The following is a 27,170-nucleotide window of genomic DNA, read 5'->3' as shown; positions in this document are numbered from 1 at the left end:
GCCCCCGCGATCTCAAATTACAGGATGCGGCCTTTTACCTACATATCTCTACGGCGGAAAGGAAGAGCTCGCACGTGTCTATGCGATCTTTGATCGGTACCAATCGATAGAAATCCCGGAACGAACCTCAGGTATATACTACCCCGGTCCAAAAAAGGGGTTATGTATATTTCTCGCCTTGTGTACGCTCGTGGCATATAAAAAACCCTACTACCTAATGACCGATTATCCCCCCGCACACATGGCGTGAGCACTATCTGGCCGGCATCTAATACCCTATAGTATCTGTAATGACTCTAGACAATCGGTCTACTCTAACAGAGATTGAGATGTATCTATGTACCTGGCCTGACTTGACTCTGAACCTTAAGTCCAGGGGTAGTCAACTTATGATTCTCAGCCTTGGCGGCACAGAGCAGTCGGAACCAGAATTTTTGCATCATGTAGCGTTGCACAAAAGAAAAAAACGTACGTACGTATGCTCCCTTTTCCCTTCCACTTTGACTCTACTACAGAACTCTAGTCTAGGCTGCACTCTGCAGTTCCCCTTTTTCATCCGTCATGAATACATGACCACTTTGTTTCCTCAGCTCTGCCCCTTTTTTGCTCATAGAACAAATTGATTGGACCAGTGATAACGGCAATGGGTAATATCATATGTAGACCGGAGCACCATGGAAGCCCGCAACCGCAATCCCACCGTACGCGTAGCCGGAACATTACAGCCACGTGCAATCCAAAAAATGTGTGGGGTTTTGTTTCGTTTTGTCTCGAATACAACAAAATAAGCATGCCGCTAGTCAGGGCTAGGGCTGATCATGAGCATGAGAGTTGATGCAGGGGTCAAGTGGATGGTGCTACCTAGCCTTACAAAATTGGCGGGAACGAGGTAAAAAAATCATCACGCACACACCCGCCCGTTTCCCCATTGATGTCCTGCTTTCTCTTGATATTGTTTTATTGGTTGCGAGTAGCCGTGTTCCTCATACACCGGTTTTTCACACGGAACCTAGCTGTGGGGATATTGGATTAGTACAAATCATATAAGGGAATGCATAAATACATGTATGTGATTACAGTAGCGTCCTAGTTAGTGATATCATGATTGACGTACACCAATCCCTCTGTCAGATATTTGAAACATGTAGCTGAAAGCGGAATCGTACAGTCATTCTTGGTCCATCTCAATATCATTATCATATTCTGTAATACACTATTTTTACCATCCTAACTGATGTAAAAGAAACTCCCTAGCCTATAAATTTACAAATATCCAACATATAAAAGAAAGATAAGAAAGAAACCTCCCATTTCCACGTGAGTGACCAACCTCTGAAATAGTGGTAGACGCAGTACGTAATAGTAGTACTGGTAGTTAACAAAAAGGAAAAAAGAGAGCACTGCCATACTGATCAATAGCCATGAAGCTTCCCATTCGTCTTCATCAGTGAGAGGAGTAAAGAGAGAGAAAGGTGCCCCAGGCAAGAAAGATGTACTCAAGCAAGTACTTAATACATAACTAGAAAGAGTGACATTAATAAACAATCTTCAAAATAAAACAGTCAAATTAACGTTTCCCTGTTCCCATCGCCGGGTCGTCCATATTCCCCTCCGCAAACTGGCCATAACCCGTACTCCTCGGCCTTCCACTCAGCTCTGACGCTGCCACAATATCACTTCCTCCCAACTCTGCCGCATGTTCTGTATAACCTCCTTGGTTGTCGTAGTAACCTGGGTACTGTTGACCGGGAAGCGGCCTCCTTGGAACCCCACCTGCCGCGTGATACACTGGTGAGCCGACGGGTGAGTATGGAGCTGGTGTACCGGTAGGTGAAAATGCAGGTGGATCTTCGTAGTTCTGCGGGTTATACTGCGCCATACCTGGCGTTGTCTGGTCCTTGTTCTGGTCATAGACCACCCCTTGGTGTGCAGCGTCATCAACAGGGGCGGCGGCGGCCTGCTTGCGCCGGCGGATGAAGCAGAGCGCTGCAATACCAATTATCGCAAGACCCGCAAGACCACCGACAACTCCTCCAGCAATAGCGCCCGTATTGGATCCGCCCGATGAGGAAGGCTCGGCGGTTGGGGTGGTTGAGGATGTAGCAGTGCTCGTGCCATCGTCCGGCCCTTCATACTCATCGCAGCCGAGTCGGACGAGTGAAGGTTTTCCGGCGGCTTCGTCGCGTTTTACGTGGGCGAGTCCGAACTTGTTTGTTTCGTAATCAACGCGCAGGTACACCTGAGAGAGGAAGGGTGCACCGAGGAAGGGTAGTTTCGGCTCGATGTCGCTTGCAAAGCCGGCGTTTCCGATCGTGGTCTGGATTCGGTCTACATACGGCGTTAGTTACTGCCAGGAAACTAAATTGATAGGAATGCAATTACCTGGAATTATATCCCACCGCCCTTCAGTAAGGTTGACTGTCGTGGCAGGGAAGATCCATTCTGAGCGCGGAATTGTTACATTAAAGCCAGTGCTCAACTCGAGGTAGATGTCGCCTGCGGGGAGCTGTGTGGGGTCGGAATTATTGTACAAAATGTACTCCCAGGTTGAATCCACGAATGATACGTTCCCGCCAGTGAGCATGGTTCTGTTGAAGTTCGATCGAACGGTTATCGGCATAATTGTGGTCCAATATGCGGGCTCAATACAGGCCATGAAAGGTTCTAATGTGCGCGAATCAGCATCCAATGACAGTGGTAATGATCGTGTAGACATGATTTAGACTAACCTTGGTTTTCCATGAGATCTGCAGTACCCCAGTTGATTTTGTTTACCTGAACTTGTAACGGGCACGGTTTGCTCTTATCCTTGAACACTTCGAAATCCTCAAAGTCGTCTGCAGATCCCTTTTGACGGTTGTAGCCTCCAATCACAAGTTCTCCGGGCGTGAAATTTTCTGCTGCGTTCAGGCCGTAGTCCAAGGACCAGCTTCTACTTGGGCTCTGGTTCTTTTCGACCAAGACTTCGAGGAAAGACGAATCACTAGCAAGCCCAATCATACCTTGTCTACATTTTTTTATACTGGTCAGTTATTGTTGAAGAGAGGATGGGGTGCCGGATAAGACAAACCCGAAAGGAAATGAGCCGTTGTCAATGGCCACCATAGGGTAACCATCGAGTTCCATCTTGTCGTCATAGAGCTGTATTTGGAAGTTATCCCATCCTATAGGATCAGGTCAGTAAAAGGTCCACCCCGACTAGAGATCTTAATCGCATGCAGGTCATACCTCGTGGGAATGCCGATATAGGATCACTGCCTGGTATAATTGTCAATAAACATAATAACATGTACAACGATTGATGCCAGAGCCAAGCATACCTTTATACTGTGCCTCATTGAGGTAATCCCATCCCGAATTTTTCCTAGAGGCATTATACCCTTCTGTGCGATCCTCATATCTCCATGACGTGCTGCTATCCAAATCGAAAATACCACCGCGCCAGAACACACAACCACGGTCGATGTTGGCAGTACAGACACTAGACTCAGGCATAAACGATGAATTAAGCGTTGTTCCAACTTGCATTCCTAGGGCGACATTTTGGCTTCCTAAACACGGTCGTTTCATCAGTGGTACTTCAAAACCTGGTCGTTAGCATATTTGGAAACAAACCTGCGACCCAGGCCATAGACCGATGTGCAGCAGATCGATCTGGCGCGAAAAGTACGGTGACATTAGTGAAGGGAATGGCTGTCGGTTCCACAGAGCCTTAAAAATACCCAGTGAACGTTAGAATGCATTTTGCGAGATGAGTTTGAGCACTAGGTTTTTGAAACTCACAGTTTTTTGCAGCGCCTGCTTCGGCGCCAATGAAGAGGGAGGACAACAATAGTCCTGCAAAGCGATACACGCGTCGCGAGTGCAAGCCATGATGTGCCATTGTTGGTTGTTTGATTGCCGACTTCAGATCTCGAAATATAACCTTTAGCAACTGACTGGTACTAGTACTCCTCAAACCCTCGCTCACAAAAAGGTGCAAAGGAAGTTAAGTAAGAAGAGCCGGTTCTCTCTCAGAGGTATATAACCAGGGCCGAATGTTGAAGGGGGGGGAAGGGACGGACGGGACTTTGATCCTATTTTAATACGAGGCCTGCATAATGTGGTACATACTGCTTCTCTACTCGCTAGCTCACAAACCTATGATGGGGGAGCAAAAGCAGCAACAACGCTCGATAAACTATACTTCTTTAGGTGAGACACATTGTACAACAGTAGGAACAATATGGACAGATCGAGTGCTGTCTGATGAGGATTTCAATCAGGCCTTAACTAGTGTACAACCTGCTACCTAAAGTCCTCCTTCCTCCTTCTCCTTCTCCGTCTTCTCAACAAAATACTTTAGTCTGCTTACACGTCTTGCTTTCATTCTCCTGCTGTTTTTACCGGCCACCATTATTGTCGTATCTGTCACCACACACACACACACACACACACACACACCTACGGGTGTGATTAGAGTAGAGTCTGACAGACATCGTCGAATGGGTTTGTTTGGTACATACATGTGGGTTGCATAACCTGAATAAAGGTTGCCGGGGTGTGCAACAAGCTCATTTGATTACTGCGGTACGGCTGTGGTTTGTGTAACCACTCTTTATCGTACAGCCCCCTGGCATGCAGAGCTGCAGCTGACAGAATGGAGGGTGGTTAAGCTTGTTAATTGGACCATGCTATTTTGGGAAGGATTTTGAGTAAATTATGTGAACGCCATCCCACGACTCTGTTCTGCCCTAACTACAGCCCGTATGATCGGGTTTACCGGTGGGATTAGAGTGCATACATACTCTACTCGCGACCAGCAACAAGAACCCGAATATGCAGCTGCAAGTCTTTGGTGTATTTTTGACTTCTACTCCAATGGAAATTGCAGATTAGGACGTGCATTTTCGGGTTCTTGTTGCTGGTCGCGAGTACCTACTCGCCTTATACTACCCCTCAGCATGTACAGCCTACCAGCTAGTTATCGAAAGGACCTGCCAATAAATAACCTGTGCTTCTAGAAAGCCTTCTGCCAGACAGACGACTCCTGCCAAGATTCCAGGTAGAAATACCAGTTCGAGTTTGTAACGTTACATAGGTATGCCCATTTGAGTGAGTTAGTTGTTCAGTCATCTCCTACTGGGTTGTATGTGTATGGATTACTACCGCATTTTCTTCTGGGGTTATCCATCGATCCCTTTGTATGTGAAACGCGTGTGAGCTGGATCCGGACAACTCTAATGCGAACAACAATCACCACGATCCTACTCTGAGGAGGCTTACAGTGAGTCGAATCACTTGTCCAGTGACTGGATTGCCGCCTGTAGCAGACTCTGCTAGTAGTAGTGGTGGACTGCATTATCGCACAACTAGAATAACCAATATATGGCTATCGCCACTCAAAAGTGTAGTTCTCGGTGGTGGTGGGTGGCTAACCGAGGCGCCCTTCAATTCTCAAAGGCACTTTCTCCTCTTTCTGAGCTCCTCTATTTCCTATTCAATTCCCTTCCACTATGGCCATCAATGGGTTATGGCGTGCTATCTACACCGGGCTGCCCAACCCTGTCGAAAAAAGCTTTATTCTCAATGCCCATGCACGCTTTCGAAGCGAGTAAACTCTTTAGTATGAACACACTTAGCCGTGTTTCTCGCGATTTTCAGCAAAAACCACCAAATTCATTTCCTTCGTGGCACAGATGGAAGTATCCTTACCGCGATGGGGTACACCTTCAAGCCGGTAGATAGAGTAGCAATTAATTTTTCCGAGTTGGTTGACACACCAAAACACGGGTTTATCTGATTGGTCTTATTAATTTGGCGGTAGGCCTAATCTAACCTTGCAAAGAAAGCCGAATATTTCAACCCACAAGCTAACGAAGGCTGAGTCACTGGCCACTGAGAGGACTAAAGCTGCCCTAACCCAAGTTTGACAATGATGGCAACAGTTAAAGAGATGATTGGGCTGATTGGCCCCAGCCTGCGAGGAGGCAGAAAAGTGAAGCTTTTTGGCTTTTTGGAGGCGTTTCGTTTTTCGGCTCTCGAGTGCAGTGAGGGGAAATGAAAAAGCAAAGACATTGTTCGTGTGATGTGTGTCATACCTAGATGCTGACGATCCCACGCCACTGGTCCAAAACGACCATGTTATAGAACTCAGCCGCAGAGTTGTGCACAAGATTCGCTTAAACGATAACCACTCGTCGTTCGTTGTCGCTCGCAAGAACTGTAATCATTAATTGTCACTCGATCTGTCTGTCAGTCAGCTAGTCTCACATGGCCGGGGTTTCATCAAAAACACACTCGCATCCGCACGATCCGGGGCTCGACAGAAAGTAATAAATACCCCCCATGGTCAGGGAGCGATAAAAACTGTAGCTCTAGGGAAATTTTTAAAGTGTTAACAAATTCATGGGCCAGCCCCCGCTTCAGAGAGTAATTCTAGGCTCCAGGACATTGTACTTCTACTCCATAATTTATATCTCGGGTGTGGGTAAATCGGCAACGTATGTAAAGTGATGCTATGGCCAGCCTTTATCCAAAATGGCTAGCATCGCGTAGGAAATAGCCGTCGAACAGTGTCGCGTTGTACAGCCACACATTGAACCCTTAAGCTCGAACCGGTCTTATCTAGCGAGTGATATCCTCTGATCGGTGGGCTCAGATCAAAGTGAAGTCTCGGGGGAGGGGTGTACCGGGAAACATTCAACATGTTTCTAATCCCAAGACGCGTGACAGTTTTTAGTGGCGCTGGAATTGATATCAATAGTCAAGGAGCCGGAGGCGCGCTTAGTGCTGTAATTACTGCCCGAGAAACAGAGTTGCCATGTGCACCAACATCGTGGTCAATGTTGGGGCAATACTGGCATAATTGGGGAGGCTTGAGACTTCTCTTGACTTCAATCTGGCTCTCTTTGCTCTTTTGTCCCAACATCATCGAAATGGGCTTAAGAATGGATTCACTATTTTTCTTTTTTCCTCCCAATTGAAGTAGGTACATTTCTCTGATTGAGAGTGTACTTAGTTGGCGAGAAATGGTCTCAGAGCGCATGGAGATTCTGAATCAAGAATTGCCACTATGGTCTCTTCAAGAGTTATCATGTAGTTGCCATGACCCCATTTCCAGCCACTCCTGTAATTGATTGAGATGATCAAATTATCACATCATGATGTTGCCAGGAGATGGTGGGAGTTTAAGGTGATCGACTCTATGATATTACTAGGAACATCTTATTCGAAGAACTGTTTATGATCAGAGGTGGATAATAAGATGCACTTAGGAGAACGAAAGGGATTTATTAGCTAGCTACATAAGCAGCACGTAAAGGCTCTTGAAATTCAAGCCTACCTATTAAGTTTCGTGACTCTCCAAACAAACACAAGTAGATACATTTAAGGTAAAAGGATAATGCTTGGCTTAATTATTACCCAGAGCAGAGTCCTGAGATCCCCTATTTATACTGTATTCTGTATGTAACAATCCACCTATCTTTCCATTACACGCATGTTGTAGTACTCATAATTGCCCATCATGATTACCTCAAGCGATGATGTATCTGGCTCCATAAGGGTAATTATCTTTTACCCAAACAACAAAGGCCTTGAAACAACACAAAACAAATAATAATAAAACCCCCAGAATAAACTGTTTTCCGGATCTCTTCCTCATCCTCATAATCCCACCAGCTCTGTTCATTATCAACACTACTGACTCCTGGCACCAGTAACTTCTTTAGATATAAAGATACTCGTCTTAAGATAATGACTCTATAACTATAGCTCTAGCTATAGCCTGGCTATGAACCCAATTATCGGCTCTAGTACTTGTACTTGGATCGGATTTCTGGCTTTGGAAAAGAGTTTGGTTTCGAACTTTTAAGCGCCTTAGACTGTTGCTGGTGGTATTGTGTGATCTTATCAATGTATGATGCAGCTGGTCGCGTCTTGAACGGGTTGCTATCAACTTTAGTATCAGGAGAGAGTTCACGCTTCCATTTTACAGTTCCTGGAGGTGTCTCTTCCGGTGTTTCTTCCGGCCTCTTGAAAATTACGCTGGCACTGGCCAGCGGCCCTCTATGAGAAGTTTCCCCCTTATAACTTGTCCCAGAAATTGTATGGAACGGACGAAGGTTCCTATCCCGCTCCCAGTGTGAAAATCTGTCCGAGACATCATCCCGTCCTCGTTGTGTATAAACCGTAGGTAGAGGTAGCTTCTTTAGAGACCTGCCGGGAGGTAGTGTTCTTGGGAAGGTGTTTGCTGTGCTGCTACTCCCTGCCATGTTCAGGTCTTGCTTAGAATTTGCATAATCTCTCCCGCCATCCTCACCCCCCCGTGAGTAGGTAGCGCCAGATGGATGGGTATTATCAGATATGTGAGTTACAATAGCTTCGCGTTCTTCGGGGGATGGAGGTGCTCGGAGCGGTAGGATATCTTGGGTGCGATTATCCCGAAATCTCGGCCCAGTCACGTTGACCATCCTTTCTACTTTCCAAGAAACCATCCCGAGGCCATAAGTAAGAGGTTTCCCATTTTTGTCGCGAGTCATCGCAATTGATACTATGCAATCACCGGGCTTCCCCGTTCTTTGGCACACTTTGCACGCTTTGAAAAGTCCCCTGCCCTCCTCTGACTTTCCTTTCCCTTGATCCAACCTGATTTTTCGTTGCAAATTGCAGCGATCTCCTTTTTTCCTCCCTTTAGATGAAAGGATACAGCAAATACATCTGGATCTGGTTTGGTAGGCCTTCTGGAGGAATTGCTGCTCAATGGTTGGGTCATCGTTACCGCAGACGAAACTATAAGATTCGGCTAAGGATTTAAGCCTGAACCTTATCCTCGCTCCGGGAAGCCTATACCAACTGTATAGCTTCGTTTCCTGATTGTATTGAACTATCTGGCAAGGGATTCCACGACGTGCTGTGGTAATGCACATCTTGCTTGAAATCTGAGAGATGCATCCGCCGGTATGATCAGTCACTTGACAGTAGAAACATTTCCAACTTTTGAAGTGTCTTTCGAGGTAAGATTGCTTTGATTGTTCGTCTAGGGGGTCCCATTTGGTTTTCCACTCATTTAGGTATCGATTATAATGATCTGCGCTGGTAGTACTTGGTTTATTACGACGTAGTTTGAAAGCGGAGATTGTGTTATCAGCTATAGTTGGGATTGTGTCTTCATCGGACAATTGAGCAGAATCTCCAGTCTTTGATTTTGAACCGCATTTTGGTGAATTTGCGCCATAGCCACGGGGACGTACTTCACGCAAGCGTGCTGAATCAGGGATCTCCAAATGGCATCCATGGTGTAATTTTCCGTTCTCGACGATTGATTTGTTGTAAGATTGCATCGATGGAGATTGATTAGTATCACAGTAATTTGTTTCTAAAGTGTGTTTCATGTCACTCTCGACAAGAGTTGAGCTACACTCCTCAGGATCACTTGAATATCCCCAGTGTGCAACATCTTGCATTGAGCAACTGTCGTTATCAGAGTCACTATCATCATTGGAGCAACTATTGCTTCCATCGGTCTCACTAAAATCACTCCTGTCTGACACTTCACCCAGACTATGAGGAGGATATTCACAATTGAGTTTCGCCGTGCTCTTCAGAAAGAGTGGTTGTTGTTGAAGGTTGAATTCATTAGGATGATTTTCTACCAGGGCCTTTTCTTCTGATAATATGATTACTTCATCACCACATTGGCCATAACACGGATAAGTACTTCCTAGAGACTCCAGCTCCGGCTGTGTCTGATGCATTGGCGACGAATCATGGAGAGGGTTATTAAGGTTTTTAGTATAGTTACTAGATTCCACCTCCCCTGTATGTACTAATCGGTTGTATAAAAGTCAGTCTATGGGTATAAGCATCATAAGTTCTCAGATATTACAGACATCTTGACTTCATTCCCAGGCCTTCAAACGGTATTAATTCACTAGATATCTCCGGTATTCCACACGGTGAGGAGAGTATATTGTTCCCATTTATCTGGATGTTGGGGATATGCACTTTATATCCTGCTACATGTTAGCTTGACCATTTCAACGCTGATTATCACCACAAAAACAGCCACTATTGTGTATCTGCTTGTATTCCTAATCTAACCAGTACATACCAGCATCCTACCTCTGATTTAGAGTTAGGTGCTTAGTCGGTGCTAGTCAATTGATGTTCAAGGGGAGATTAATATAATACCTGTCTCGGTATCAATTAGGTCGGCCAGCTCTACAAGTGCCTTCCCATATCCTCTTATACTTTTCTGGATTTCTTGTTTCAAATTGGCGTTGCCTGGTGTATTGGTTCCAGAGCTGTCTTGTTTATTGATTTGGGATCTCGCATTCTCGATGCCCCACATAAATTCTAGATTGAGCCGGGAAATTCTTGTGATGACATCTTGAAGGTTATCATGACCAGAGACAGCTTCTCTGTGTGGATTGCGTGGACTCATCTTCAACTACCGTTCTAAAAGCTAACAACCAAAGATAGGTTAGTTTCATCACCGAGGATATCAGTGTCAGGAGAGGCATAAGTTGACATGTGGGGGCTTACTTTCTGGAGAGAACTATCCCGTTCTCTATAACGATAAGCCTTAAAGTTGATGAGAATAATAAGCTCCGCGTTGAGGCGTGGGAGCCTGGATAGGATAATAAGTTAGACTGTGTTTAGACGCTGTATATAAGTAGGATGTATCAAAAAAAAATTGGTTGAAGATCCGGGTTGGTGGGGAAGAGGGGGGAGGAGGGAGGGGGATGCAAGAACTGTCGGAAGTACTATCAAATATCTCGGGGGATAAAAGTAGTGTAGAATGGCTGACTTGGAGTGATGGAAGATGATGAGACGATAAAGGAAAGATATCACATACTTTAGGGATGATGAAAGTCTCGTGCTTAGAGTGTATAGATATACTTCACAAGAAGCTGGGAGTTAGTGAACGGGACTCGGATGATAGTACAAAAGTTGATGTTTTCGTGGGTTGTTGATAAATGTCGAGGGTTGTTGATAAATTGAAGAGATGGTTGAGGATGGTTTAAAAGAAGAGTGGGAGAGGACTGCTGAATTTATGGGCACTTTGGAGGGGCTAGTTGGGGGCTCCACCTGTTAAGAACACCTAGCGTGTTGAAGGATGCGAGATGCAATTTTGCACCACACACTACACGTACTTTTTTTTCTTGTAGTTACAACCACCCGGTATACGTTTCCAGATGGAAATGGGAGCACCGCTAATTCTCGATGGATCCACCATCTCCGCTTTGGTACACGTAGGTGTAAGTCCTTTTCTAAAGAGAACTGGTGGAATCTCATGCTACGCCTTTTTTCTACCGGCTCGGACATACCATTAATGTAGTAGAGAGTGGATTTCTCGAGGATTAACTCGATTTCCGCTGACTTGTGTATGTATTGTATGTAATCACGGTCAGTCACTCGCCATCTTCTCGTGGAAATGGCCCGCTGTGTCATCACAATGAACCATGCAATATCCCCGTATCATTAAAGCAGGTTGATTGGCTATCAGAAGAACCTACCTGCCAGTGGCTTAACGGTAGCAGAAGATTGAGATCTGAAAATTAGAACACCTATGTGTACCTTTAGACGGGAGAGATCAATTAAGCACGAACATAAAAATTTTTCCATCTAGTTCGAGACACCGACAAATACATGTACGCAGTGGCGATAAGCTTAATTAGTATGTAATCAGATCTTTTTGGCCCACTCAAAAGTGGTGTTCTTGCCCCACCAAATAAAAGCGTAAAAACATGGGGCTTCACTTCCAACCACCACTAATCGACCCCACCAACAACAACATTCACTCAGATCACCTATCAATCGACCACTTTCGCGACACAACAAGTATGCCATCCTCTGAAATCATGTTTTCAACAAAAGATGACCCTGGAGACTCCGATAACTGCCTCGTTGTTTCTGACATAGAGGATAGCCAGAATGTTATCCTCTCTCTTCGACCAGCCGTCTTCGACAACAAGCAACCCACATTAAAGAGGTCCCACCCGGCCGCAACCCGTGATGATCCGGCGAAAAAATATCGCCGTCTCGAAAGCCTCTCCGGGTCCGCTATTTGCGAGAAGCAAAACATCTTCCCCAATTCTACCTCCAGGGATTTCTCGCGCATTTCTCCTGCCACCTCGAAGCGACTAGTTACCTTACCAAACGCACCATTACCACCACAGAAAAAGCCAAGGGCGTTCTACACCGAACAACAGCTCGAATGGCTCACCGACTACTGCTTTACCATGCCTGATAGCACTACAAAATCTTGGAACATAGCCTCTGGTGATTTCGAATCCACCTGGGGGCAAGCTCATACCGGCAAGGTCCTAAGAGCAAAGGTCATAAGGATGGGCTTGGGGATACTTTTTGAGAGATCAAATGGAGGACTTCCAGCGGTAGAGATGAATATCGATGAATTGAGCGATACAGAAGCTGCCACCGCCCCCTCACCCAAAACTCCGGTTGCTCAGGAAACTGCGGGGGCCTATCAAGTCACTCCGCCCGTCAGTCCACAGGGTGCCCGCAACAGAGAATTATGGCTCAAAGATAATATCCACAAATTTCAGAAAAGCAAGTCTGAGATTGACTGGGAGTCGTTGGTTAATCTCTTCAACGACATTTTCGATATGAAGAAATCTACGACAGCATTGGAGGTAATGTGGGAGAGGGCCATTAATAAGAACTGTGGGTTGATACGTTCTTTTGAAGGGTGGGGTTGTCAGAGCAGGTAATGGCAGGGGTGTAATTTACAAAAATGTTGGTGACGAAAAGATTGTTCATGTACTCATTAGTGAGGAATACGAGTATCCCATGATATTGTTAGCTTGAAAATATCCTAAATTATACGTATTATCATAGGTCAAGGAGGAGGTCTTGTCTCGTCAGAGTCTCGCGGCTTTTCATAATGCAACCATGTAGCCTTGAGGCTGGGAAATCTCTGTGACCATACTAATTTATGCTCAGTCTTTTTAAAACTCTGGCTGAAGAGTATATTCAGTCTGGAAAAAGGTCAAAGAGGCCTCGAGGCCTCCAGACCTGGTCTTGTCCTGTATTGTCCTATCTTCCCAGTCCCCAGGTCCCAATACAACTCGTCTCGTATCTATCTATCACTACAGGAAAAGTAAGTTGAGCTCGAGTCAAAGAACAATTTTAGCTAATCAAATTTTGCCAGGCCCAAGTTCTGATATAGAGAGTGATTGCGAAATTTTACAACCTCACCGACCTATCCTCAAGATTCTTAAACAAATATAGTCTCTTCTTATCTTAGGACTTGATTATGAACGATGTTGTTTTTAGAGTTTCTAGGATTTTGTATTGTCGAGTGATCTATCATGAAGGAAAAACTTGACAGCTAGGACTGCGTAAGATGACGTAAGCAGGTTTTTCACCCTGTTTTTTTCACCCTTTTTCTTTTTCTTTACAATTCTTTTCAATTGTTGAGCATAATTTTGAATCATCAAGCATATATTATATAGTTATTTAATTTCTTGGCCTAACTATCTTCGAGTGATATCATATGATTTCATTCCTTCACACTCCCCATTGGGTAAACAACACTAAAACTCAACATTGATCCACTCAATTCATTAAATCCTCACATTATACTCAGCCTCCGTACTCGTCTGACCATTCACTATCATCTCAAATACACCCACACCATGGCACCCGACCGCCGTCCCCACCCCAACAGCCGCAGCACCAACACTCAGCATCCTCTCCCATGCACCCCTATCCGCGACCCCCCCAACCCCAATGACCGAAATATCCTTCAGTTCCTCCTCCACATTAAGCAGCTTCCTAATGGTAGCTACATTCCCCAAGCTCAACCAGTGAATACACGATCCCCCGAGACCGCCAACCCCAGTCCCCGATTCCGACGACAGCGTCGGCTGATACACCGTCCGTCTCCCCACAGCCAACGACGGCGGTGACGACAAGTGCAGCGAGGATCCAAGCGTGTTCGTACTTGTTATAAACGATACTGCCTCTGGGTACTGCTTCAACGCATCGATAAGCACACGGTACTGATCATCGTGGGTGTACGGTGGGGTCTTTAGTCCAATCTGGATTGGCACAGCGAGAGTAAGGGTAGAAAGCGCCTGAAGGTACGATTGCAGTCCAGCGAGGTTGTAGGCAGGTGGAGGCTTGCCTGCTATGTTAGGGCAGGAAAGGTTTATCTCCACCAGAAGCTCGTATGAGTTTTCCTTCGCAAATGCTGCAATTTTGGTCACTGCATTCTGTATCTCTGTGGGGTCACCCGTGATTGAGACAATGAACGGTTTCGATTGCGGGGCTTTGGAAGCTGTGATTATGTTCTTGATGGATGTCAGGTAGTATTCAAGCGGGTGCGGAGAGTATCCATAAGTATTTAGGGATGTGTTGGCAACTTTGGCATCCGTGGTTGAGAACAGAACGGCCTGGTGGATAGATTTATTCTCGAGGAAGCCTTGGACGAGGAGCGAGGTCCGAGTAGTGACGGCACCCGTGTGTGGCGAGTGGTACAGTGCTGCTAGATCTTCTTCGGAGCTGGCCCATGGGGTTGCGGAATTGAACAGAGGAGGAGTGAAACTGAGCTGGGGTCTTTGGGGTTTTGCCGCCATCGCGAGGGAGGGGTTACAGGTGTGGTGTGATGAGCGATGAGCGATGAGGGATATGCAGTCGAAGTAGGTACAGTAGTACAGGTGCTATATGGGTGTTATGTTGCTATAGCTCAGTAGGCATATCCAGACAGCCTGCATTTACTCCGGAGACGAGGTGGATGGATGGGATGGAATTTGATGGGGAAACGGAAATAAACGGTGTTTATTTACATAAAGCATCGTAGGTACATTTTCTGCATCTGATACCAGCTGTAGGAAGAGCTAGTAGGTACTGTACCCTGTACCCGTGGTAATGGACACTGCCTACATACATCATCACTTCGTACGCCATGTCGATGCTAGGGAAAGCTGGGAGATATCGCTATGGAGCTGCTCATCGGGATTCGATAGTGATAATTGGTTCAAAAGCGATGCTATCTATCAGACATTGCTATCGGGATTTCACGAAGCTTGCTTGGGTGGTGTTTCAACGCGGTACATTTTTGGCGGGATATATGAGATGAGGACAGAGAGGTGGGGGGATGATGTGACGATGTGACACGAAGAGTGACGGATGGGTGTGTGGAGGGGGGAGGTGGGAGGGGGAGGGTAAGTAGAGTACCCATAGCTGTTTCACGGAACAGCAGTACTAGTACAGTAGCAACAGCAACTCAGTAACTCAGTGGTGAGGTATGACAAAAGAAGAGCAATGACGTAAAAGTCTCCCTTCTTCAGAAAAAAGTTTCTCCCTCCTCCATTCACTCAACAACTTTCCCCTCAACTCTTTTCTCTCCTCGAGTTTCGCGGAATGACGAATGGCACACCCAAGCGCGCGCACAGACATTTGTGGGATGGTCTGCCGATAAGAACCGGACCCTGGTGCTCCAGTCTAAACCTAGACCGGGTTGGTGCAGGGTTACTGTGCGTGGTTGGCTCTGATTGGCCAAACGGAACGTCGACGACTTTTCTCCGCACTTTCACTTTTTCACTTGACTTTTGAACTGCACGCAACGTTGGCCGCCGGGATTGGCGCCTCTAGAAGGTATCAGTGGCTGGTACGTACATAGACTACATGTATGTCTATGCACCTTACTCTACATTAATATTGTGCACTTCTTTGCTTGAAATTTTCATGGTCTGCAAATAATAGGGAGAACTGTTGCAAAGATTAAGAAGTCTTTGATGGTCATCTGAGGGAGGGAAAAATTTAAAACGTGTGGTGAGAAGTTGACAACTCAAGTTGTGGGTTACGCATAGGAATGGGAATGTGAATCTGAATCTTGGTCTTGGTCTTGGCTTGTGACGTACCCATAGCAAGAACTGGACCCTTGAACATGAACATGCGAGCGCCGAGCACACTCGACCCCCCCTTGCGCGCCCATCCCAAACTGTCGGGACGAAAACAAACATCCACTCCCCCTCCTCTTCTCCCCCTCCCGCTGACACGTCGAGATTCTCAGTCACATCTGCCGCCGAACTTGACTATCCCATGGCCAACGGATAACTCAGTGCACACCCTCTTTTGAGCCTGCCATACCTAGAGTGTGTACCTTCTCTATCCTGATGGTCTAGAGTACTATGCTGCTTTATGCTCTACGCACCATCATCATGCAGTGAGTGGTAACGCACCAACTGTTAGAGTAGAGACGACTCGTAGGGTAGGTACTCTACTCTACCAGTGGCTAGGAGAGTTTCTAGAATTGCACACGTATGGGGATGGAATTGCAATTTAGAGTCTGCTACTGTATTTCTAACGGGCGAGAATGTAAGAAATATTGCAGAAAGCCACACGAGTTCAAAATTTGAGACCCGGATCGTCGATTCTGCCCCCCTCAATCTCAACTTAGATAGAGACCGAGTCTTTTTCGCCATGCAGATTGGATTTTCCTCACGTTTCCCTTGGTGTGCCGTATTCGCTTGCCGGTGATTCGTCGAAGGCGGGGGTCTGTCTGTAGAGATTCGGCCTCCCGTTCAACACTTCCAGGGATATCCTTTCAAAATGTCCGACCAAAAGTGAGAAGGGCGACAACAGCATCATCCAACATCTAGCGTCCGGTGTCCGGCGTTTGGAGTACCATCATCAAGCATCAAGCATCTACTCTACCTAGAGTATCCCCAGCTACCAGCTCGTTTTTTTTTCCCTTTTCAAGCCCCTCCTCCCTCTTCCAACCCCTCTCCTTCCCTTCATCGTTGCCACCCCCCCAAGAAGGAAACACACGCTTCTTCAACACCTTACTTGCTCGCCGCTTCTACATTCTAGGTATATCCCTACGTGCAAAATTGACAAGCCGCAGCCCGACCTCCTCTCCCACTTGTCAGCCTAGCTCAATAGCTACCTACTCAAGGCAGTAACGTGAAAGCACAGCTGGTCACTTACCAGGGTAGTCGTCGACATCTAAGACCTGTCTATCGTTGTTATTAGGTATTGTTCCACTTGTCACGTCACTCGTTGGCCATTGCTCACCGTACCGCCCAACAAAATAAGCCAACCCGCCAGCCACCCTTGAAACATTTTCAATAATTGAGTGAGGGAAAAAGAGCAAAGAGGAAGGGAAAAAAACCTTTCGCATTGTTCCAGAAGCTCATCGAACAAGCCTTCTCCGCCGCTGTGCGTACATAGCCCTGCAAAAGTAAAAAATAAAAAAGCAGGCAAGCAAGATTCTCGGGAGCGCCCTGTCGAGGTACGTAGGTGGCTAGCCTACCCGCTCTCTCCTCCCCTCCTCCCCTCCTCCCCCACCCCCCTTTCCCCCCTTCCCTATTCACAATATATACGCCTTCCTCTGCCATCAGTATCCTATCCTGCTCACCATATATACTCACATCTGTGTTCACAGCTATTTATTCGTCCCTTCCTCGATATAGGAAAGACATCCACGAACAACGACATACAGACGAAATCTGTAAGAGGAAGAAAATAACAAAGGAAAGAAGGAAACCCCAGATTCTCCAAGAAAGATGTCGATGGATCCTGTAACAGAGCTTCAGCACCTGAAGTTTACACCAAGGACCTCAGCATGGAAGCATATGCAACGGTTCGAGAGATTATGCGCATTAGCATATCCACGAGCTACTGATGCTGGCAAATGGTACGTTCATTCTTACACGGTTCAAGCATTTTGAGTGATTTGTCTTGAAATCACGATATCGTGGTCTCTAAAAAAATCTCCATCTCCTTTTATCTTATTTTTTGGGGTGGGTTCATTTTCTAACGTGACTCAACTTTTTCTGCAGGAGCTTATTCGTAAAGACCATTGACACGACAAATGTGTGGGGCAGTGGGAGGGGTGTGACGCCTGGAAGATGGCTGATGGAGTTGAGTAAGTTAAACCCCTGCCAATGATCTGCTACTCCATTTCTACTGGTTGCTTTTTCTTTTTTTCTCGCCGGGCACCTTTGTTGGCAACGGTACAACCAACTCGGTGACCTGGCCACTCCAAACTAGTACTTATTAAATGTCCCCCCCTCATTCTAACATGTTCATAGGCGAGGACTGGCTACGAAAGAACCCTCACTGTGCTCAGCCGGACTGTAACGACTGTAAGTTATTATCCTATCTCTTCCCGTCCTACCACCCTACATATTCAATTAACCTGTCCCGTCCCGTTTATACTGTCCTCCCCCTCCCCCTCCCCCTCCCCCTCCCCCCCCCCCCCCTCTGCTCTCCAGTCCATCTTTCCTCTTCTTGTGCTCACGTTCCTTGTTTAGGCAAAAACGACACCATGTCTTTCGATTATCTTAAGAATGCCTTCCTTGATCGCTGGGGTGCGCCTGCGTCCCCGCACGGCAAGCTCCGCCAGCCTTCTCGGTCCCACTCCATGCCCCCACCATCCGAGTCGGACGGTGATCCGGGCGAGATTTTGACCCCATCTGATATTGTCTCCAATGCTCTTATCCCAAGAGGGAGCCACTACCCACCTTCTGCCCCCACACCTCCAAACGAGCCTGTAAATGAACGGGAGCGCCTCGTACAAGAGACCAAGACCTCTATTGCTATCAACCCTGCTCCCGGGAGTGGCGGTGGTCAGATCGTACTGTCGATCTCAGACACCAACAAGCCCCGACGAAAGAAGAAGGACGGTAGCAGGAACGTTGACTCCCGAAATTCACACCGCGGACATCATGGAAGCCATGACATGGAGGCTCCATTGGATTCTCCTGGGTGGACTGAAGAGAATGATGCAGAAGAGGAACGCCGGCGACATGAGGAGATGGAGGAGGAGATGGAGCGCCAACGGTATGAGGAGGCGATGGAGATGCGGGAAATGGAGATGCAACGCCAGCGGGAGGTGGAGATGCAACGCCAGCGAGAGACAGAGATGGAATCGATGCGTCGGCGTGAGGCGATGGAACGCCAACGGGAGATGGAGCGCCAAAGGGAGATGGAGCGCCAACGGGAGATGGAGCAACGTCAACGGGAGGAGATGGAGCACCGACGGAGACAGATTCATGTCGTCGAAGTCGAGCCCGCAATGGAGCTTGTCCGCCAGGGGTCTGTCTCTAGCGAAGGATCCCACAAGAACAACGATCAGGCTCTTGTTGAGATTCCTCCATCCGAAGTCGAAGAGTCTACGATCGCCGGGAGCGAGACTGGGCTCGGGGGTGCCATGACCGTGGCTCCACCTTTGAGGCCTCGGTTATTGGAAGGAAAGATCTGTGCTATCACTGGGGCATCACGAGGTATCGGGCGTGCCATCGCCCTCGGATTTGCCAAAGAGGGGGCGCACATTGTTGCACACTACTGGGGAACTAAGAGCGACCCCGCCAATGAGGAGATTGTCTCCCTTTGTGTTGAGATCCGTGGTATGGGCCAGGGCTGCACCATCGTCTTCGGAGATATCTCAGACCCCAGGACCAGCGACAATATCATCAAAAGAGCTGTTGAGACCTATGGAAAGCTCGATGTAGCTGTCGGTAACGCTGGTATGTGTTGGTACCGTGACTTCCTTGATGTTACCCCTGAGTTGCTTCGTCGCCATGTCGAGGTCAATCTCAATGGAAACTTCTATTTTGTCCAGGCCTGCGCACGTCAGTTCAAGTCTCAGTTCCATGCGCTCCCCGTTGATCCTCGCCCCGATCCCATGCCTGACTACTCGTTGATCTTCCTGTCTGCGGCCGGTGCCCACTCCGGTAATGGACATCAATCCCATTACAACCCTACCGCAGCTGGATTGGTCAGCTTGATGCAATCCACCGCCGTGTCGTTGGGGCCTTACGGTGTACGATGCAACGCCTTGTTGCCTGGTGTGATCCAAACTAAGATGAACAAGGAAGAGCTCACAGATATGGAGAAAAGGGGACGGTTGGAGAAGAAAGTTCCCCTTGGAAGGCTGGGTGTTCCCAGTGACATCGTGGGCCCGGCGGTATGGCTTGCTGGTGAGGGTGCGAAGTATGTCAGCGGCGCACAGATTGTGATCGATGGTGGTGCTTTTGTTAATAACTACTAAGCTGGATGGGTAGATGATGGGATGCGTGATGTTTTTTTTTGCTTTATTTTTCGTTTATCAGTAGGTATGATTGGGATGTGGGAGACTTTTGTTGTAGTTTCGGGCATCGTTTTCTCTTATTTTCTTGGATTCATTATGGGGCATCATTCCTTTTACATTTCTTATCTATATATGGCATGGCATTGCGTTTTTCTGTAGGGTTTACCTCTTTTTTTGTATTGGTGGGATGAAGGGGGTTTGGGTTAAAACTTTTATGTTAAGAATAAATACGATAAACGACAATATTTAGCTCCAATTATCTTTCTGTGATATCGCGAGTAAAATGGGAGTGATAAACAAACGGGCTTTGCGGTTAGATACATGTATCTTCACCTATTTTCACTAATTCTAGCGAGTGATTTTCTATGATTACTACCTGAGACCAAGGTGCACTGACCGATGCTATCCCTTAAACTGTCACTTTTTGGCTTCCAAGCCTATTTTGTTAGTCTTAGTATTGGGAGCAATCTAAGCTATTTTTTAGTTTTCTCAGGCTACTACTTTACAGGTAGATGTAATACCATATCCGCTCTTTATGGCAGCTAGTCCTCGGACTTTGCCTATAGGTATATAGTTCCACTTCTAAACTCGGCCTTGACCTACTTGGGCTGTTTGTTGTTACTCTAAAGACGGCTTAAGAGATAGCGGAAATTTCACGACAGCTGTATACGTACTTGTTTACTACCACGTCGATGTGAAGATTTAATCACACTCTATCACTCGAAGAAAGGTTGGAGAAGTGTTATTTTACTTGTATGATTTTTTTTTTGTTTAATTCATTACTTGTATGATTGATAATTTATTTGTGTATTATTTTACTTGCACATTGAGATGAAGGCACATGGGGCAACCCGGCTTGCTGACTAGACTAGTTAACTGTAACTTTATTACGGGCCACCGATTGTTGAAGATAATTAGTCCATAACTAAGCCTGATCAGGTCTAATTATCTAATTAAAGACAACATGTCAATGACAACCTACACTGTCACTAGTCGCCACATTTGAACACCGCGGCGAGAAGCCAGATAGAGATGACCGGACTTTATAATTTGGCTGCTCCTCGCTGCATAGCTTGCATTTGTTTTTTATCACCGACACACATTGCCTAGACCCCAAAATCAGCGCGCAAACCCCCTCTACATATACACTCTTCATAAATAAAAACACGGCCATGCAGTCGGGAAAAGCAGGAGAATCAGCAACCCCAGAAAAATCAACCCCAGAAAGACCAGCAAAACCAAAGCCAGCAAAAACAGGTCCAATATATACCTACAGAGGATTTTTCCCCCCAATTCTTCCAGAATCCTATATCGGATGGGCGCCCATCGACGGTACAAGCGTCAGTGCCAAGATGTTCTTGAAGTATCTTGATGAGATCACGAACCTCATATCGCTATGGAATTGGAATGCCATCGAGATGTTTCACGGTACCAGGGGCGATGGTAGTTCAAATGATGCATTGGTCATCACCATATTTCCCTGCGAAAAAGAAAAGATTCCATGGATCGTTCGAGCACTCGAGCCCTATGGCGCTTTTCTCGAAGCCGACGTGCTAGTGCAAACTGGCACTCCAAGCAGGCAGGCTGAGCCATTGAATAATGGGGGATCTATATCAGCCGCCCTCAACTCCACCCGTATCGGTTCTGTCGGAGGTTTCCTCAAAATTGGTGATGAGATCGTTGGAACAACATGCCACCATGTCATCTTTGGTGGTAACGATAATTCCAAGCCTATTACAGACAGATATAGCCCGGATAAACAGGTGGGTGTTATGCCTGATAATAGGGGAATAACAATTTCTAGTCCGTCCTATGGGCTCTACGAAAAGGTTGCTATGAAGGATGTGGAATTAGCTAATAAAAGGAAGGACGAGTACAAGAAATATTGTATAGATGGAGACCGGATGCCAGAGGATATGGATAAGCACGATCTGGATGTAGCTCACCATGAACAAGTATTGGAGTTGACGCGAAGGCGGTGTTGGGCCGGGACGATCAAGTACGATTGCGGAGAAATGCATTTAACAGAATGGTACGGCCGTAGGACAACTGTCGACTGGACCATTTTCTCTATTGATCCCTCGAGAAAGATCACGCAACCGATTAATACACTGTATCTCACCGACATTACTTCTTACCGCGAAAATACTTGTGATATAAAGACGTTTCACAACCTCGGAGATATTGCGACCCGTGGTGGAATGGATGTCTGGAAATACGGGTTTAGATCCAAGTGTACCAGAGGGAGAACCAACGGTGTTTGGAGTAGAATTTATCTGGGCCCGGTGGAGCAATCACCGAGCGCGAATAGGGCATATACCGACGAGATTTGTATCATTGCAGATCCGGGAAAGAAGTTCTCTGTCGATGGTGATAGCGGTGCTTGGGTAGTGGGGACGAATCATGACCTGTTGGGATTTTTGTTCGCTGGTGTTTCGGATGAGCCTCCTTATAGATCCTATATGATGGATATACACCTTCTCTTGACTAAAATAAGAGCTGTTACTGGTGTCGTTCCTGAACTACCTCTGTAAGCTCACCTACTTCGTGATGGACATTTCTCAAGCTAACATTTAGTAGTCCGACTGTGGAAAAGGCGCAAGACCCACCACCACCTGCAGACGTCTTGTACCCTATCCTCGATGCAATCAGGGCTAGTGTCAACCGCCATGGCATTCAATACGCAGAAACATTGCCGCAAAGACCGGAAACATAAGTACCGCCATAACTCGAAAAATTGGCTAGCTTCCAGAGATCAAAATTACTTGTATGGGAAACTTCTGATGCAGATCGATGCCATTCAACCAATCACTCGAGTGATAATCCCTGGCCGGAGATAGCCAATTTTTCGAGTTTTGGCGGTATAGTGTGAAAACATATCTTCTTTTCTTCTTTTCTTTTCCTTTCTTTTTTTGGGGGCGTTTATGGTTTCTGATGAGCAAGGTCTTGGAGTTTTATCAATTCGAGAAGGATTTTAGTACTCAAGATGAGTGTATGGTGTACCCGAGGGTGAGGAAAGATAGATTGTGGAGGTCTTGGGTTATCATTATCAAGTTTAAAATTTATCTTTTTTACTTCCCTTCCGTTTCTCCTACATACATGTATATTGAGATAGGAAGTACCCGAGTGTATCCCTGGTCTGGAAGGGCTTGTTGGCAGGTTTATTTGCAAAGCTGTCGGGTGTTGGTAGAGCTATAGACAATCAAGAATTTTAAACAGTCCACGTGTAAGACGTGAGTTATTTTTCTTTGGTAACTGTTCTAATCACGTTTTTGTTCTATTCTGACGTTTCCCTTTTCCGATAATTTGATATGGTCAGTCCATGCAGCTAAAACCTGGCGATCCGATCAATTGAGGAAAAAGAATTAGAAATGCAGAAGAATGCAGCTAATTATTGCCCTAGAGTTCAATAGAATCATGTAGTTAGCTTGAACCATAGACAAATTTTGGTCAGTACTAGATACTTTTCAAGCTTGGACCCGATCGGATCTTACTTCGAGCCGGATCAATGTTACGCTAGGCCAGTAGACTATGGAGCTCAGGCGCTTGGGGCTGTTGAAGTTATCCTTCCCGTTCTAGATGTTATCGGGGGGCCCAGAGATTTTTTTAGAAATTTGCAGAATCAGACGACGGCGGCGGCGAACGTCGTCTAGCTATATGTTCCGGGGCGCGGATAGAGAGCAGCAAGGCTGGTACGGGCGTGTTCCAGGGCCTGTTACCTTGGCGCCTAGTAACTTGTTACATGTTACGCCAGATTTCATTCCGCTGACTAAGTCGATAGTGCGGAGAATGTTGAGCAATATGAGTTATCAATATCGAGTGAGAAATGGTGACAGGCATTGCAACTGCTCAGTTTCGGTCTTAGTCTTGTTTTGAAGCATTCTGAGCGAATCGAGCCATGGAGGCGCTGACGGATCATGAGAATTAGAGGCGTTGAGTTACTGACTACTCGAGTGCTAGTGAATCGGAGTCATTATTAATTTATGGCCATAGGAACAATCCATTACTGTTGCCAGTTTGGCTAACGTCGTTTACGAAGCCGTTTATGGGCCCTATTTTATTATTACTTTGGCGGATATCGACAATTAGCAATATCCTGACTAGCCAACAGCTCTCCTTAGATTTTGTTAATTCAGTTGGTAAGTTTATTATCAGTAGTTTCTGTCCTGTTCGAAAGCCTAGCGACCATGATGAGACGGTGAGCCTAACCCCAGACCATGGTCAGATCAGATTATTCCTCGTACGAGCGGTTAGCTCGGCTGCTAATTCGTCTTCCTCCCCCTTCTAACACCTATTTCCCCAGCAACTGCGAAACCACCCACAAGGCCATTGTCACAGAACCAGATCCAGCATTTCCTTTGGACAAGCATATGCATGCTATCTAGCAAGAAAACCACTTTATTACTCCCAACCAATTTCCTCTTGCCCGAGCAGAAGAATGTAGTTTCTCCCCCCGACATACCTGTACAGCGCGGCCCGAAAAATCCGGACCCACCACGGCTTTCGCCGACCAACCCCAGGAAATCGACAAAGATACTTCCAGGGCAAGACAAGGCAAGCAGCAAAGGAGAGTGTGTGGCTGACGTCGTCCCATGTATCGATATATTATGTAACTTGGCGCTCGGTAGTTCCGGATAATAAAGTACCTGATGCATGGTACATGTGGGTACATACGCCATAAAAGCGCTAGATCGACAGGAAGTCAAGACCCGAAATTAAAAACCTGGTATCAATCCTTGTCAGGCAGAAACACCACGGGTTTCTTGGTGATTGCCGTGTAATGTTCCAGAAAGGGCCTTACCGGGCTTGCATGATTCATGCGATATCACTCGATTATTTGAAAAGTCGTGTAGCTGTCTAGCTACAGATATAGTGCAAAGATTACTTAGGTGAGCGGCCGCACAAGATGTAGGGGCTGCCTTTTTCAATCGGTATCGGGTCACGGGGTTGAAGAGAAATGACCGAATCAGGAAATTTCAACGTCTTGTGTGACCAACAATCGATTGATACGAGTTTTGCATTTCTCTAGATATCGATATCAATAAAACATAGAATAAGAACGACTTTCAGTGAATATTCACAAGGCTCCACATACGTCTAAGCAGCGAGTTTGCCGCCTTGGTGATCTTTCCCTTGAATATCACCCTGCACATGTGGCGAGGGCACCGCGCGAGGTGTTTTCAGAAGGCGCATTCCTAATTCAAGATGCCTCCCTGCACAGACGGGTCTCAATTGATTGACTTTCCATGTCCACTTCAAAATGGCTGGGCGATCTCCATCAGCTTCTTAATCTTATTATTTATCGGGGCGCGCGATAACCAAGGGACTAACACATATTAGCATATTTTGATCTCTTTAGTCAAGTATCGCTCATGATCATAGTGTTGCCTCTACAAATCAATACTTCGATTGCCATGAAAAGACCGCATGACTGGTACCTTTGTATCGAGTGCGGCGTGATAATAATACGGGGTTCCTTCCCTAGATTCCTGGACTCCCTGGGAAAATCTAGCGTAAGTAATAAGGAAAAAGTACTATAGGTCATGGTTAAGGTCAATAGTAAATCAAGTTTATTCGAATAGACCATCTTAATTCCCCTCCAAAGATTCAGAGATTTTAACCTTTATTCCTCACCGCTATAGTGGCTGACACCCATCATCTTGTTGATTGGGGAAGGTTCCCCTCAATTCGCCTGATTCCACCCAGGTATCATGGTATTTGTCAAGCATTTGTTTCTCTCAATCAAAATAAACAAGGAACACAAAGATATCGATACGTACCCGTGTCGTTAACCCAGGCATACGAGGTCCACCTGTCAGCAGAATATGCATAAATCGAGTATTACCCTAAATTTACTGACAGATTTCGGAACACAGGCCCGGTGTTTTCTTTACGAGTATCTTCAATCCCACTTGGCGTTCAATTTGAGTTGTCAGTTATGTGTGCATATCTTTGACTGTGCAACTTCTTGAAACATGTGCCACCTGGTACAAAGATCTACTTTGAAATAAACTACCATTACCGTCGAGTTGATCTTTCCAATAGATATTTCAATTAACATACCGCTTGTCCCATTCCCAGAGTTGATCCACAAAGCCAAGGTCTCTATCCTCTACCCGCAACCGGATATCGGATGGATGATCATTAATGTGGAGTCGCTAACTGACTATGTTTTTCTAGAATATCAATGATATTACAACCTATAAAGTACAAACGTTTCCAAACTATCCCCAAACTGGCCGCCATGATCGTCATGACTTGGTCCCATTTACGAAGCCACATTCGTATCTAGTACATAGTCGGGAATGGGGAAAACTCCGCCCGCTGTCAAACACTTTCAATAAACTGCTTGCAAGGCGGAGTCATAGTGGTGCCTAGCCCAATTATCATAGATAATTTCTTCACCCATCTTTACTAGCTTGTCACGAGAGTAAGTTCTAGCTGTCATTATCGTGTTATTATCCGTTTTCACCTTGTGAAGCCACAAGCATTGTTTGTTGCGGTGACTATGCTTGTGATCAGACCTAGCCTCTGTGATCTCTGAAGGACCAGAACCAAAAAAAAATATCTCTAGCCCAATACTTGCAGTTAATACTTATTATGGCTTTTCGGATCTATCGCATTTCTCTCTCTCCGAGCAATCCGGTCCGTATTCCTACCAGATATTGCACCGGGTATCTCTAGCAGGAACAAGTTGCATTGAAATGAGGATCAGACACCATAGTATGAGAGCAAAAGGAAATACGCCGGGAACAGTGCTACGGAGAAGATGTAGTTAAAAACGATAGACTAGAAGTCTTCCTTTTCAGGCCAGTCTAGTTAATAAAAAACGTTCCAGACGGTCCGTCTGATCCTCTAGTAGCTGATCTACCATGGTCCTGTTTAGGATACTATAATTTGTATTCCCAAACTGTACTAATCCCGTGGTAAACACACCACCACAACCACCGCGTATAGTAATAGCAGAGGTAAATAATCTTCCGAGAAGGTATGGTAGAGTACGTATGCTCACGTAGGGTATATCCCCCTGCAGCTGCAAGAACTGGTACATGGCAGCTACCTTTTGAGCATATATATTGTGAATTCTACTAAGTAGTACTATATCTCACACCTAGCCAACAGT

General features: G+C 46.1%; 6 protein-coding genes across 6 annotated transcripts; 3 read left to right on the top strand and 3 right to left on the bottom strand.

Annotated features, from left to right (window-relative positions):
• Window positions 1-1,567: 1,567 nt before the first annotated feature.
• LAJ45_08655 (uncharacterized protein) lies at window positions 1,568-3,883 on the bottom strand (the record flags this gene model as incomplete). Its single annotated transcript, XM_046118204.1, has 8 exons — window positions 1,568-2,328; window positions 2,383-2,664; window positions 2,730-3,007; window positions 3,071-3,164; window positions 3,229-3,258; window positions 3,321-3,551; window positions 3,616-3,711; window positions 3,784-3,883. The coding sequence occupies 8 exons, from the start codon at window positions 3,881-3,883 to the stop codon at window positions 1,568-1,570; spliced, it is 1,872 nt and encodes a 623-aa protein (XP_045968481.1).
• Window positions 3,884-7,793: 3,910 nt separating this feature from the next.
• On the bottom strand, window positions 7,794-9,737 carry LAJ45_08654 (uncharacterized protein; the record flags this gene model as incomplete). Its single annotated transcript, XM_046118203.1, has 1 exon — window positions 7,794-9,737. One exon carries the CDS (start codon window positions 9,735-9,737, stop codon window positions 7,794-7,796), a length of 1,944 nt encoding a protein of 647 aa, XP_045968480.1.
• Window positions 9,738-11,732: 1,995 nt separating this feature from the next.
• LAJ45_08653 (uncharacterized protein) lies at window positions 11,733-12,716 on the top strand (the record flags this gene model as incomplete). Its single annotated transcript, XM_046118202.1, has 1 exon — window positions 11,733-12,716. The coding sequence occupies one exon, from the start codon at window positions 11,733-11,735 to the stop codon at window positions 12,714-12,716; it is 984 nt and encodes a 327-aa protein (XP_045968479.1).
• Window positions 12,717-13,571: 855 nt separating this feature from the next.
• Window positions 13,572-14,585, bottom strand: LAJ45_08652 (uncharacterized protein; the record flags this gene model as incomplete). The annotated part of the gene is made up of 1 exon (XM_046118201.1): window positions 13,572-14,585. The coding sequence occupies one exon, from the start codon at window positions 14,583-14,585 to the stop codon at window positions 13,572-13,574; it is 1,014 nt and encodes a 337-aa protein (XP_045968478.1).
• A 1,849-nt stretch (window positions 14,586-16,434) lies between these two features.
• Window positions 16,435-20,008, top strand: LAJ45_08651 (uncharacterized protein; the record flags this gene model as incomplete). The annotated part of the gene is made up of 9 exons (XM_046118200.1): window positions 16,435-16,473; window positions 16,950-16,986; window positions 17,050-17,089; window positions 17,143-17,245; window positions 17,399-17,464; window positions 17,520-17,650; window positions 17,796-17,881; window positions 18,048-18,101; window positions 18,270-20,008. The coding sequence occupies 9 exons, from the start codon at window positions 16,435-16,437 to the stop codon at window positions 20,006-20,008; spliced, it is 2,295 nt and encodes a 764-aa protein (XP_045968477.1).
• Window positions 20,009-21,219: 1,211 nt separating this feature from the next.
• Window positions 21,220-22,763, top strand: LAJ45_08650 (uncharacterized protein; the record flags this gene model as incomplete). Its single annotated transcript, XM_046118199.1, has 2 exons — window positions 21,220-22,577; window positions 22,628-22,763. The coding sequence occupies 2 exons, from the start codon at window positions 21,220-21,222 to the stop codon at window positions 22,761-22,763; spliced, it is 1,494 nt and encodes a 497-aa protein (XP_045968476.1).
• Window positions 22,764-27,170: the final 4,407 nt, after the last annotated feature.

The sequence above is a fragment of the Morchella importuna genome (genome assembly GCF_003444635.1).
Source record: "Morchella importuna strain M04M26 chromosome Unknown Morimp01GS031, whole genome shotgun sequence".
In the NCBI taxonomy this organism is placed as follows: domain Eukaryota; kingdom Fungi; phylum Ascomycota; class Pezizomycetes; order Pezizales; family Morchellaceae; genus Morchella; species Morchella importuna.
The sequence above is the reverse complement of the archived record's forward strand: the minus strand, read 5'-3'. Positions and strand labels throughout refer to the sequence as shown.